The 14,026-nt window shown below is 40.7% G+C and overlaps 1 protein-coding gene across 4 annotated transcripts in view; it reads left to right on the top strand.

The window, feature by feature from the left end:
* The first annotated feature begins 5,993 nt into the window (after positions 1 to 5,993).
* Positions 5,994 to 14,026, top strand: part of LOC139567039 (phosphofurin acidic cluster sorting protein 2-like) — a 97,881-nt gene continuing 89,848 nt past the window's right edge. For 3 of the 4 annotated variants that reach the window (XM_071388464.1, XM_071388465.1, XM_071388463.1), the window contains exon 1: positions 5,994 to 6,381. In XM_071388464.1, coding sequence (XP_071244565.1) covers positions 6,149 to 6,381 — 233 coding nt within the window. In that variant the 5' untranslated portion in view covers positions 5,994 to 6,148. The remainder of the gene's footprint in view (positions 6,382 to 14,026) is intronic. The other variant, XM_071388466.1, reaches the window with a different exon arrangement.

Raw genomic sequence — 14,026 nt, 5'->3', positions numbered from 1 at the left:
TGTGGAGGGGTGATGCAAAACAGCTCCAGGCGTTCCATGCTTTTCTTAACTCCTGTTCTGAGCATCTGAGATTTACTATGTAATCTGATACACGTCAAATCAGTTTTCTTGATCTTCTGATCTTGTGTGAAAATAATGTTCTATACACTGACCTTTACAGGAAACCTACTGATCGTAACAGTTTGTTGAGGGCTGATAGTTGTCACCCACTTCCTTTGAAAAACAGTTTGCCCTACGGCCAATTCTGTCGAATCAAAAGAATTTCAACAGAAATATGGCTCAGACGCAAAGAAAATTCAAGGAGAGGGGGTACAAAAATGGTCAGATTAATACTGCCATTGAGAAAAAAAATAAAAAACGAGACATGACCATTTTCAAGGTCAGTCTCGCAAAAATAAGCATTCTTGCGTTCTAACTACCCGCTATTCAAAGTGCTCTGAACAAATTAAGGGAATCGTTTACAAACATTGGCACATTCTAAGATCCGATGATAGTATCGATAATGTGTTTTCGGACCTTCCCTTGGTTGTATTCTTGCGGGGCAGAAACCTCAGAGATCAACTGGTAAACTCTGATTTACCACCCCAAGATATCCCTGCACAACGTGTATTTGCGCCCCTACTGGATGGAAACTACAAGTGTAATGGCTGTGCTCAATGCAATAGCACTTATAAATGTCGATCCTTCAAACACCCCCAAACAGGGAAACAGATCCCAATCAAAGGTGTTATCACGTGCTCCACTAAGGCAGTTATTTATTTTATAACTTGTCCTTGTGGTAAAAATTATGTGGGTAAAACAAAAACAAATTAAAAGTACGTATCTCGGAGCATCGTAGCACCATTAGGTGCAAAAACTCGACAGTTGCGACCCACTTTTTGGAAGAAAACCACTCGATTTCGTCTACGTTATATTGGCATCGAACATGTCACCCTCCCTAGGAGAGGGGGTGACCTCGACAATGTATTGTTAAAACGACAGGCTGCTTGGATCTTTAATTTAAAGACCTTTATCCTGCAGTGTTTCTCATTATACCCTGATGAAGACAGCTTGTCTGTCGAAACGTTGGACATAAATATTTTTGAGTGTGCGGCTCTCCTTAATTTTTTAAGTGTTCCACTCCGCTAGCCAGCACCTCGCCTAAATAGGTGTGCGTTTCTTTCGCCTCTAGATATGTGATTTGACATTTTATCTGTGGCCAATGACCTTGAGCCTTCTTGGATGGGCACTTCAAATGTAAATCACCAAAGGGGATTACTTTTTCGAGCTCTCGCCGTAGATTTTGCGGTAGTAGTGTCCCCGTGAGTGGCAGAATACTGAGCCAATCATGGCGCAACTAGAGAACATTACCAACTCTTACGCTCTGTATTTTCCGCTGGCTGCCCAACCACCACAGAAAGCACCGAGCTAGGTTGAAACACCTGCATTTTGGAGCTGGCTCAAAACAGGTGGATGGATCGCCACTGCTTACTATAATATTTTACATTTCTTAAAACTTTAAAATAATTATGATCATACTTAGTGACAGTACAATATTGGCACTATTTCATTTAACTATCAACAGATAATTTTATCCTAAACGTCCACTGAGCAGCGCAGAGACAACATTAAAATGTGTGCAGACTCGTTACAACTTCAGCTTTAGCACGGAGTGATTTCATCCGTCTGTGACCAAGAGAAAAGGGTCTTCATTCAGTTCTATAAAATTATTTCGTTTGATTATTTTATCATGTTGAGCGCTCTAAATCTGACTGAGAATATTACAGCGAGATGAAACCACAATGCCTGGACTCGCTAGACAGTCACCGTTCATTTGCCGTCTCCCAAACTGAGGTGGGTTCAGTTCACTTGAACGTTTGGTACGCGGTGGAACGCTTTGTACTGAACGACTCGTTTCCCCAAAATGCTCTTGTACGTTCTTGAACAGACTTTGAGGTATGTTAGCTCCCGTTTGGTCAGGTGTGGTTTGAAGCCATGAGTTACGTATTTAAAGGGAAGTGGCCATGCTGACAGCGTTACCCAACCCACAACCCAACTCATCCCTCATCAACTGGTCGTTCAGTACAGCCAGAGAAGAAGAGGCGAAGTGAGAGGTTTTACTCAAGATCTGTCAACCAAAAATAAACCCACGAAGTGAATCATTTTTGTATGGAGGTCAATGAGATCGTGTCGAATTTGGTCAACAAAAAATGTAATTGCTAATTTACTACATGAGGCTTATTTGATTGAATAGAAGTGTCGTAATGGTAAGGTTGTTACGAATAAACTGATATAAGTGGACTCATGTGGCATTTTCGGAAACTTTGGAAAAAAAAGACTAACTTTGGAGTTGTGCTTGTTGTCATAGAGATAGAGGACTCATCATGGACATAACCCATTTTAACATGGACATTGTGATAAAATAATTTAAATGTTGAAAGATAATGATAAAATAATTCCACTCTGAAACCTTATAACTGTGTGAAATTGATTATAATCATAAAATTATAATCTGATGATGTGTGAAGTTTTAGCCGGAATTAGGTTAAACAAGGTATCTGTATAGTGGAAAAACACAGACTGTCTGAGCAAGGCGTAGTTTAGGATTTGAACTTGTGTGTGTGTGCCTAGTAAAATAGGCACACAATACTGAATACACAATTAAAACTGTGTTTGGACCGACCTGGCTAGGCCTCTGAGAGACTTGGGAGAGGACAGGGAGTACTTCTCAAGGTCACCCTAATCTTGGGGGAATGGAACTGTCGGCTGGGTAGTGATACAAAGTGGTGCGAACTGTGGAGAAGGATAAAACTCACCTACTGTTTGTGTGTATGTATGTGCGTAGGATACCTACTGTTTGTGTGGAAGTATGTGCGCAGCTATAAAATGGATGTTTTTGTATTCTTGACTTTAGAACGTTCTCTGAATAAACAGTACTATCTTTTTGCATAAGCTGAGTCTTTGACTAATTATTATTAAACCCGTGGTCTTACAGATCTTGGGGATTGGTCAGAGTTATTGATTGATTGTCATTATCATTGGAATTGAAAATTCTCGAGACACCTTGCCGTTGAGGATTTCAGTAGTTGTCAACTGGATGAGTATTCCTATGAGTTGGGCGCAATCAACGAATGAAGAAGAAAATTGACTACTTTAAAATGGAGATAGCATCAATGGTGCTTACCATTCTGTCACAGACGCTATAATGGCACAGCTACAAAGATGAGTCCACTATCTATCTCTATGGCCTGTTGTTCACATGCGTATCTGCCCTCTCATTGTCTAGAATGGTCCCATCTGATCTCGCCTCCTCCCGCCTGCCTTCCATCTTTGAGGACATACATTTCCGTTGTTAGAGTGGTCAATCGACTATCTTCTAAATATAATAGACAATCTTTGGTACAGCACCGTTTCCGTTCAATTGAACGTTCCAGGACTGGACGCAGCCCTGGACTCTCTCACTCAGAGGAAGAGATCATTTATTCTTTGTCTGGATAGGCCAGAAAATGTTACGCCTCCTAAAGTAAGTGAGGGCAGTTGTTGCCTCTCATTCAATTAGTGATGGCGAACTGTCTGATCTGGTGCACTTGTCGACCCAGTATCTTTGGTTTAGAAATATGATTTCCTTTGAGAACTGCAGTAACACTTGACATAAAGCCATCAGGTCATATGCTTTATTACTTGACATAACCATGTACGAGCCCTAGTAATGTTTATGTTTTATCACATGGCTTATAATATGGATCTGTGTAGCACATGTTCAACTGACTTAAAATGTTTGTTATTTTAGTCAGAATCATTATAAGAGGATAATAAGACATTCTGAGGGTGTCATATACATTTTTCAATCTTTATGTTACTGGCTTTGAGTAAAGCCAGTGTGTTCTATGTATGTGGATGACTCAACACTATACACGTCAGCTACTACAGCGACTGAAATGACTGCAACACTTAACAAAGAGCTGCGGTTAGTTTCAGAATGGGTGGCAAGGAATAAGTTAGTCCTAATTATTTCAAAAACTGCTTGGAGTAACCCTGGATTGTAAACTGTCATGGTCAAAACATATTGATACAACAGTAGCTAAGATGGGGAGAAGTCTGTCCATAATAAAGCGCTGCTCTGCCTGCTTAACAATACTATCAACAAGGCAGGTCCTACAGGCCCTAGTTTTGTCACACCTGGACTGCTGTTCAGTAGTGTGGTCAGGAGCCACAAAGAGGGACTTAGGAAAATTACAATTGGCTCAGAACAGGGCAGCACAGCTGGCCCTTAAAAGTACACGGAGAGTTAACATTAATTATATGCATGTCAATCTAATCTGTCATGGCTCAAAGTGGAAGAGAGATTGACTTCTTCACTACTTGTTTTGTAAGAGGTGTTGACAAGCTAAATGTACCGAGCTGTCTCTTTAGACTACTAGCACACAGCTCGGACACCCATGTGTAACAGTATTGCTTCCGTCCCTCTCCTCGCCCATACCTGGGCTCGAACCAGGGACCCTCTGCACACATCAACAACTGCCTCCCACGAAGCATCGTTACCCATCGCTCCACAAAAGCCGCGGCCCTTGAAGAGCAAGGGGAACAACTACTTCAAGGTCTCAGTGCGAGTGACGTCACTGATTGAAACGCTATTAGCGCGCACCCCGCTTTGACCTCCTCCTTTTCCGCAGCAACCAGTGATCCGGGTCACGGCACCAATGTAACAGTATTGCTTCCGAGGCGCACAGTACTACATAGAGCCATGACTACATGGAACTCTCTTCCACATCGGGTAACTGATGTAAGCAGAAGAATCAGATTTTTTTTTAAACAGGTAAAAACTGTGAAGAGACAGAAACACGCATATGCACACAAGCGCTAGCACACGCACTCTGCTCACACGTACATTGTATTATTGTTGTATGGTGGTATTATACATTTTGTATTGCAGATATGTAGTGGTGTAATAATGTCATATGATGTACTGTTTTACATTTTGTTTTATATGTAATATAAGTGCCTTAATGTGTTTGGACATCAGGAAGAGTAGCTGCTGCCTTGGCAGAAGCTAATGGGGATCTCTAATAAATACACATGCTCATGACAAGTCTTACAATGCATTATAACTACACTAGAATGCTTTACTCCTGTTAATCTCAGATATGAGCAGAAGAGAAGATATGCATGCAATGTCCCTGTACAAGCTAGAATCACATATAAATACAGTAGTAGAAGCAGTAAATGTATCTTTGATTGCCACTGGAAGGCACTACATCCCAGTAAACAAGGTGTGGGTGCTCCTTATTGGTTGGGTCCAAGTCAAGCCCTGTCCTAGTCAGTACTCAGTCTGTTCACTAGTCATTAGCACCAATACTGACAGAAATTACAGTTGGAGATCAAACCTGGGTCAAATAGGCCTATATGTGAAGTAATTTAGTTTGCCCAGTACAATGGAACCAATGGAATAGTCCCAAAAGTGCAAATACCAACCTAAATTAAGCACACACAAAATAAACGATGTAATAAACACATTACAAGCAGAACATCAAATGAAGTGTTACAGAAACATATTTTCTCCAACTCTTAATGGAATGTGCAAGCGACAGTGGATTTTGATTGTATATAAAAATAACATTTTAATATGACTTGCCATTTCTTTCCCAGGAATGGATTGTGGGCTAGTAGAGGAGTAGGATTTTATATTAAGGGATATTTCATTGGTTGTTGCAGCAATTTTTATTATGAACCCTGATTATGATGCCTCATGATTCCTGATATATTGTATCATTAGTCTATATATAACGTTTCTTACTATGGTCATAAAATGTCCAATAAATAATTATGTATAGACTAATAATTGTCAACTAGCTATAATCACATTGCGGTTAATTACATTTAACAATGTTATTATAATCCAATAATATTCAGCTCTGATTTTTTATTTACAATCAACCAATGACCCGCCCCTTTGCTGGCGCCCCTAGCGTCCAATAGTACCTCGTTTTTGTGTGTGCGTGCTTAATAGCGCCCCGCCCAGATTTGTGTTTGAACGCTTCTGTTTCACCACTATCTCGATATGCTAGGCTTGAGCTGCCTGCTACACTGACACGTTTCTGCGATATAGCCGAGAGTGGCTACGCGAGCGAGCATCACAGCCTGATAGCCTGCTGCTACCCCGGGAGAGGCGATGATGGCGGCGGCCGTAGAGAGAGGAGGAGTGCGGGCCGCTTTCCTGAATCCAGGTAGCGGCGGCGGGATCGGTGGACCACCTCCGGCACCTATGCCCGCTGCTCCCGGAGCCGCGGTTGGAGCAGGAGGCATGGGTTCGAATTCGGGTGGGTCGGATGGGCCCATGCCCGTGCCTATGAATCTTTTTGCAACATGGGAAATCGACCGTTCTTCTCCGAGTTGTGTTCCAAGGTAGGCTAAGCTACTTACATTGCCCACCACGCAATTGTAATCCGTTTTCTTTGTGAGTGGGCGTCTGTAGTAATGTTTCCAATTCGGAGTGGTTGTTACATGTTGTTACAAGACAGCTAGGCTACATTTTGAGAGATGTTCCATGGTCCGTAGCAGCAACCTCACACATCCATAATTCAATGACATTTGGTTGTTTGTTGTAGGTCACTCGGACTAGACAGTCAATTTCTCTGGATTTATCAAATCAAAGTCTGCCGTCGTAGTCTCCTTTTTTGTTCATTTTAAGAATGTATGCCAACAAAAAACAATGACGATAAAACTATCTTAATGCCAAAGGTTAGGCTATACGCATTCTGAACAACCAAAAAAATCTACAATTGCATTGGCTAAATTACTAGTTTGTTAATACGTCTACATTTATTAATGTTTTGCTCTCCATAGAAAGGGTTTGCCTTGCCATAGACCCCTCTTGATTTTCAAAGAGACACTTTCCCGTTATTTGAAGCAGATAACCGTTATTCTACATGGAGCTATTTTCACCGAGTTTAAACCGTTTGTTATGAATTCCATCCACCCATAGCCTACATTCCAGAGCTGCATGGTAAAACATACTTGATATGTAGCTAGAAAATGTTTGCCAGTCAATGAAACTGCATAGGGTATCTACAGGGAACTGCCAAAATAAAGGATACAAAGTATATTGAAAGCATGTGCTTCCACACAGGTGTGGTCCCTGAGTTAATTAAGCAATTAACATCCCATCATGCTTAGGGTCATGTATAAAAATACCCATTGCCCATTATGTTGGCTACCATGGCTAGAAGAAGAGATTTCAGTGACTTTGAAAGAGGTGTCTCAAAGGAGCATAGGCAATGTGTGTGTGTCTGTCACCGGATCTCAACCCAATGGCGAACGTGCGTAAAGCTGGCATAATTCAGATATGACGTAATTATTTCAAATCAAATGTATTTGTCACATACACATGGTTAGCAGGTGTTAATGCAAGTTTATCGAAATGCTTGTGCTTCTAGTTTCGACCATGCAGTAATATCTAACAAGTATTATAACTTAACAATTTCACAACATTTTAGCACTATCCACTGAGTGTAACAACAGCGGGCGATATGGTTCAATGTGCCAATAAATCAGAACAATCTACTTTTTAGTTTTTTTCAAATTGCCTGCGTCTTGAAGCTAAAGGTGGATCTTGTAGGCTATACTTTGCTAATGACCATACCAAAAAAGAGCGACAGAGAGCAATGTACAATACGGTAAATTTATCAAAACAAGGAATTTGTTGTAAGTGTATGGGGGCCGCCATCTTTTTGCGCCTCCGTTATTGGGAGATTCTGGACTTTTGCCTGAGACAGATTTTTCCACCAACAAAACACAAATTATGGATTTTCACGTGGAAGAATGGTGTCGCATCCCTCCAGTAGAGTTCCAGACACTTGCAGAATCTATGCCAAGGCGCATTGAACCTGTTCTGGCAGCTGCATGGTGGCCCAATACCATATTAAAGGCCCAGTGCAGTCAAACACATGATTTGGCTGTGTTTTATATATTTTTCCACCCTTTTAGTGTAAGAGCTGTTTGAAAAGACTACCTGACATTTAAGCCTGTTTTGGTGGGATGGATGGCTTTCCCTATAATAAAATAAAATGGTATTTGTCACATGCGCCGAATACAACAGGTGAAATGCTTACTTACAAGCCCTTAACCGACAATGCAGTTAAGAAAAATACATTTAAAAAAATAAAAGTACCAAAGAGCAGCAGTAAAATAACAATAGCGAGGCTATATATAGGGGGTACCGTTACAGAGTCAATGTGCGGGGGCACCGGTTAGTCAACATAATTGAGGTAATATGTACACTACCGTTCAAAAGTTTGGGGTCACTTAGAAATGTCGATGTTTAATGGAATATCTACATAGGTGTACAGAGGCCCATTTATCAGCAACCATCACTCCTGTGTTCCAATGGCACATTGTCTTAGCTAATCCAAGTTGATCATTTTAAAAGGCTAATTGATCATTATAAAACACAATTGCAATTATGTTAGCACAGCTGAAAACTGTTGTCCTGGTTAAAGAAGCTATAAAACTGTCCTTTAGACTAGTTGAGTATCTGGAGCATCAGCATTTGTGGATTTGATTACAGGCGCTCAAAATGGCCAGAAACAAAGAACATTCTTCTGAAACTCGTCAGTCTATTCTTGTTCTGAGGAATGAAGGCTATTCCATTGGAGAAATGGCCAAGAAACTGAAGATCTCGTAAAACGCTGTGTACTACTCCCTTCACAGAACAGCGCAAACTGGCTCTACCAGAATAGAAAGAGGAGTGGAAGGCCCCGGTGCACAACTGAGCAAGAGGACAAGTACATTAGATTGTCTAGTTTGAGAAACAGATGCCTCACAAGTCCTCAACTGGCAGCTTCATTAAATAGTACCCGCAGAACACCAGTCTCAACTCCAACAGCGAAGAGGCGACTCCGGGATGCCTGGCAGAGTTCCTTTGTCCAATGTCTGTGCTCTTTTGCCCATCTTAATGTTTTCTTTTTATTGGCCGGTCTGAGATATGGCCTTTTCTTTGCAACTCTGCCTATAAGGCCATTAATCCGGAGTCACCTCTTCACTGTTGACGTTGAGACTGGTGTTTTGCGGGTACTATTTAATGAAGCTGCAAGACTCAGACAGGGAGAGGTTGAAAATGTCAGTGAAGACACTTGCCAGTTAGTCAGCGCATGCTCAGAGTACACGTCCTGGTAATCCGTCTGGCCCTTGTGAATGTTGACCAATTTAAAGGTCTTGCTACGGAGAGCGTGATCACGCAGTCGTCCGGAACTGCTGATGCTCTCATGCATGTTTCAGTGTTACTTGCCTTGAAGAGAGCATAGAAGTAATTTAGCTCGTCCAGTAGGCTTGTGTCACTGGGCAGCTCTCGGCTGTGCTTCCCTTTGTAGTCTGTAATGGTTTGCAAGCCCTGCCTCATTCGACGAGCGTCGAAGCTGGTGTAGTACGATTCGATCTTAGTCCTGTATTGATGCTTTGCCTGTTTGATGGTTCGTCGGAGGGCATAGGGGTATTTCTTATAAGCTTCCGGTTTAGAGTCCCGCTCCTTGAAAGCGGCAGCTCTACCCTTTAGCTCAGTGTGGATGGCTTCTGGTTGGGGTATGTACATACAGTCACTGTAGGGATAACGTCATCGATGCATTCATTGATGTTTTCATTATGTCCATTCTGTTGCAAAACGTTTCTTAAACTTAAGAAACTGGGAGGGACCTACCTGAATTTGGCCAATGGAAACTCCAGTTTCTCTCGTCGCCATCTTGGAGGGTGGTCCAAATAATTAGCCAAGCAGGGGAACCCCTCAGCCCACGTTTTTAGTCAGCTTTGCGAGTGTACAATTATGTTCACTCCGGGGCCTGAAACTCCCCATAATTACATTTGCGACGATTGTACATCCGCTAAGAAACGTCAGCGAAAACTTAAAAACAACATCAATTGAGAAGTCAACATACAAGTGTAAGTAAAAACGGATGCAAATAAGTTAGGAATTGTAAGTCAGAAGTTCCAGCTAGGCAGGCTAACGTCAGTTAGCTAATTAATTTGCTAGCTATCTTACAGTAGGCGTATATTAATAATGATATATTTAATAGAAGTGGACATGCAATCATAATTGACTGTTGCGCATATAAAGCACCCACAAGCTACCGGTGGCTGAAAACACAATCATCGCGGGATCAACGAGTGACGAATTTCCGGCCAAGGGTGGTCCATTAAGAAATCATTCCTTCCTCCCTCGCCCTGCAAGTGTATACTCGTCAGATGTCATGATACGTCATCAGAAGTGTCCACTTAATTTGAGGGCTGAGGGGATAGGGTGTGTCTTTTAAGTGTTTGGAAATAAATTTTCAGTTTTCCCCTCAGACCGCTCCCAGACAGTCCTAGCATAATTCTTGCTTGAGAAATGGCTCTTTGCTAAGATGCTATTTTTGTTTATTTTTTAAATTTTTAAATTGATAAGTCACATTAAGATACTTCATTGTTACCCAGAAATTATTTGATATTGAGATAAAAATGGTTGCATTGGACCTTTAATACACTTTATGTTGGTGTTTCCTTTATTTTGGCAGTTACCTGTATACAGTATGCCAGCCTAATCTAATTGCTCTAATAACCCAGAAATCACGGGTTCAATGATGACAGTAGAATATGCTAATGATTACCTCCAATGTCTCTTCTTGTATTTATAGGCTACTTAGCATTGTTTTTCAGTCCAACCCACTTACAGTAAGTAGGCTTAGGCCTATTCACTCAATATTTGACAACACTTTACTTGAACTGTATATCATAAGTGTCACAATGGTGTCATAAACATGTCATAACATTCTTATATCACCGAACGTCAAGTAATATTGTACAGAACACACATACAGTAGGTCTAACCACTGTCATAACTCTCTATGCTTCATTGCCACATTTTGCGATTAGAAACTGAAACTGATTTATGCTCTGCAGGCTAAGTGAAGACAATTTCAATATCCCTAACCTTTGAACAAATTGTGCCTGTCTTTGCTCTTAGCCATATGTATATTGTATGAGGTAACAGGCTTGCCAGGTTTTACCTGTTGATAATTGGCACGCTTTCTGTCATTACAGCAGTGACTGAGTTTTAGAAATACTTCATGCTTCATACATAAATACATTCTCATAGATTTGATGTCCTTTTTCTCGATGTTCTTTATCATCTTTTTCAATCTATCCCCTTTAACTTGAAATCGTGAAATGCAAGCCCCATGTAACACACACAAATTCTTCATGTTTATTTAATTAAAAAAATGTTTTCTTTACTTTGGCAGAGCAGAGTTGAAAGTTATTTAAAAAATGTATATATCATAACATCGTATCATATTAGCTTTGTCTTGCGGGATCCCTCAGCGGCAGATGTTCTCATACTCGCCTAACACATGTACACATACATTTTCAGTGGCTAAGCCGGATAGTTCCCCGCAGACAGTGAGAAGGAAAGGAAGTAATTGTGTTTACGGAGATGTTTTTTTTTCTTCTCCAGTGTCCTTCAACACACTCCAATATCCACACTGCCATTTTTCTCATTTTCAGAATTCATTCTATAACACCTTACAGGCTTGTGGGGACATTTTTCGTACAGTCGCTACTCGCTACCCACTCCACAGTAATACACAGTAGCCTACGCCTAAACCAAGGTGCATGAAATGAAAGACAAATGGGATCTAGCAAAGATATTCAGCTGGAGGGGCTAAAAAATTTACGGAGTGTGAAAATTGATGGATTTTAAAAACACCTTTTTATTGGAATTCTAATATAGGCTATTGTCCGTTAAGATTGTCTGAGCATTTTGTCTAGATCCAATTTGTTCTTTATTTTATGTTTTTTAGAGATACATTTTTCAAGTTACCTGCATTTACCTGCATGGTTAGTGCTTATCTACCTGACAGAATCATTAGCATTTTCACATATTTAATTAAATCTTAATTAAAGAGTAGGCCTATGTAGGGATGTGACATTTTTATTTATTTAAATAATGTTTAAACTGTATTTTTTATATTTTTATTCCTGTTAAAGAGAAATTCCACCTAAATTCACAATGCAGCTGTGCTGCTGCCAGCAACGGTTTGGATCTCACGGTGTGTCCCTTTTTAAGATGGTTAAGCATTGCACCTGTACTGCCATTACTGTACCTCAATTCCACCTCGCAAAGTTTGCATTTCCTTCTCATTTAACTTCTCAAAGTATATCCATACAGGACTTCCTTCCGAGAACACAACCACTTGCATTTTTCATAGCGAGGGACAGAGAGAAAGGGGAGTGGCACAGTATAGGCAGGTCGGCCACCAGTCAGAACCATGCAATAGGCCTATCTATCAGCAATCAAATGCTGTATCTCGCAATGGAAAGCTGTATCTTGCCATTTCTTGGCTTACAATGTCTAGAAACTTCAGTAAAGCAGGGCCTATTATCAATGAATAGGCTAGGATATTCTACACGCAACAGACCGAAGACTGAACACACACTCGCATCGTTAGTGAAGACCGAGAGGAAGAGGCGAAGCAAGAGGTCTGTCTCACTCAAATCTGTCCAAAATTAACCCAATGAGTTTCTATGGGCTTATTTTGGAACTAAGCTTGTCACCTGCCTTCCCGCCTTTGGGACAATGACTCCCATTGTTAAGGCGGAGACATGAGCATCTTATTATTAAATACAGATCTCTGGTGAAGAACAAGAGCAGGCAAACCAGCGTGAAGGAGAGAGGAGGGGGCAGGCAGAAAGAATGTCTTGGTAATCTATTTCTCGCTATATGTTGTCTTACAGGCCTAGCAAATTGTTTGCTTTTAGCTTTATGGTTTTATTTAAACTACCATATACTATTTTAACCTTTACAGGCTGAAATCTAGTTAGGCTTTAACATGGAAAATAATGTTTTTTTCATAACTGTACTGTGTTTTTTCCCCTAACAAAACTACAAACAAACTAAATTGTGTTATGGATTTTCTTAATGTAAAGGATACCAACTTTGTTTAAACGTTCACACTCCTAGGCCTAAGCACTATTTTCTCACCGCCATCTTTGTTGTTGTTGTTACTTGTGCTTGCCAAGGTGGGCAGGTCATTTGAAGCGTGTCTTATACAGTTGAAATCGGAAGTTTACATGCACCTTAGCCAAATACATTTAAACTCAGTTTTTCACAGTCCCTGACATTTAATCCTAGTAAAAATTCCCTGTCTTAGGTCAGTTAGGATCACCACTTTATTTTAAGATTGTGAAATGTCAGAATAATAGTAGAGAGAATGATTTATTTCAGCTTTTATTTCTTTCATCACCGTCCCAGGGGGTCAGAAGTTTACATACACTCAATTAGTATTTGGTAGCATTGCCTTTAAATTGTTTAACTTGGGTCAAACGTTTTGGGTAGCCTTCCACAACCTTCCCACAATAAGTTGGGTGAATTTTGGCCCATTCCTCCTGACAGAGCTGGTGTAACTGAGTCAGGTTTGTAAGGCCTCCTTGCTCGCCCACGCTTTTTCAGTTCTGCCCACAAATTTTCCATAGGATTGAGGTCAGGGTTTTGTGATGGCCACTCAATACCTTGCCTTTGTTGTCCTTAAGCCATTTGTTAACAAGAAATTTGTGGAGTGGTTGAAAAACTAGTTTTAATGACTCCATCCTAAGTGTATGTAAACTTCCGACTTCAATTGTATGTCTCGTTCGCATTGTCCTTGAGCAACATGTCATATTTTATAAACTTCTACAGGCAGTAATTTCATTATTTGTTCAAAACAATAGTTTTTTCAACAACGATTTTACTCCCCAACACCTCAGACAACACGTGTTAAAACACTTTGGCAATGCCTATTATTACCTCAATGTGTGATTGTAGCGGATAGCTGCGTTAGCATCCCACAAGGACGTCACCGAACCTGAGATCTACATGCCTGGTGTGACAAGCTAGCTTCTTGGTTTTTGTTCCAGAAGTTTGCATGGTTTGTTTGTCTATTGTGCCGGTTTGAATGTAAGTATCATTTAGTGGCAGACATGGACTCTGTTACATTCACATACGTTTCTAACAAACCAGTAGCTGCTTTTGCAACTTCATAATTTCATT

Source organism: Salvelinus alpinus, unplaced genomic scaffold (assembly GCF_045679555.1).
Source record: "Salvelinus alpinus unplaced genomic scaffold, SLU_Salpinus.1 scaffold_40, whole genome shotgun sequence".
In the NCBI taxonomy this organism is placed as follows: domain Eukaryota; kingdom Metazoa; phylum Chordata; class Actinopteri; order Salmoniformes; family Salmonidae; genus Salvelinus; species Salvelinus alpinus.
This window is presented reverse-complemented; position numbering and strand designations above follow the sequence as displayed.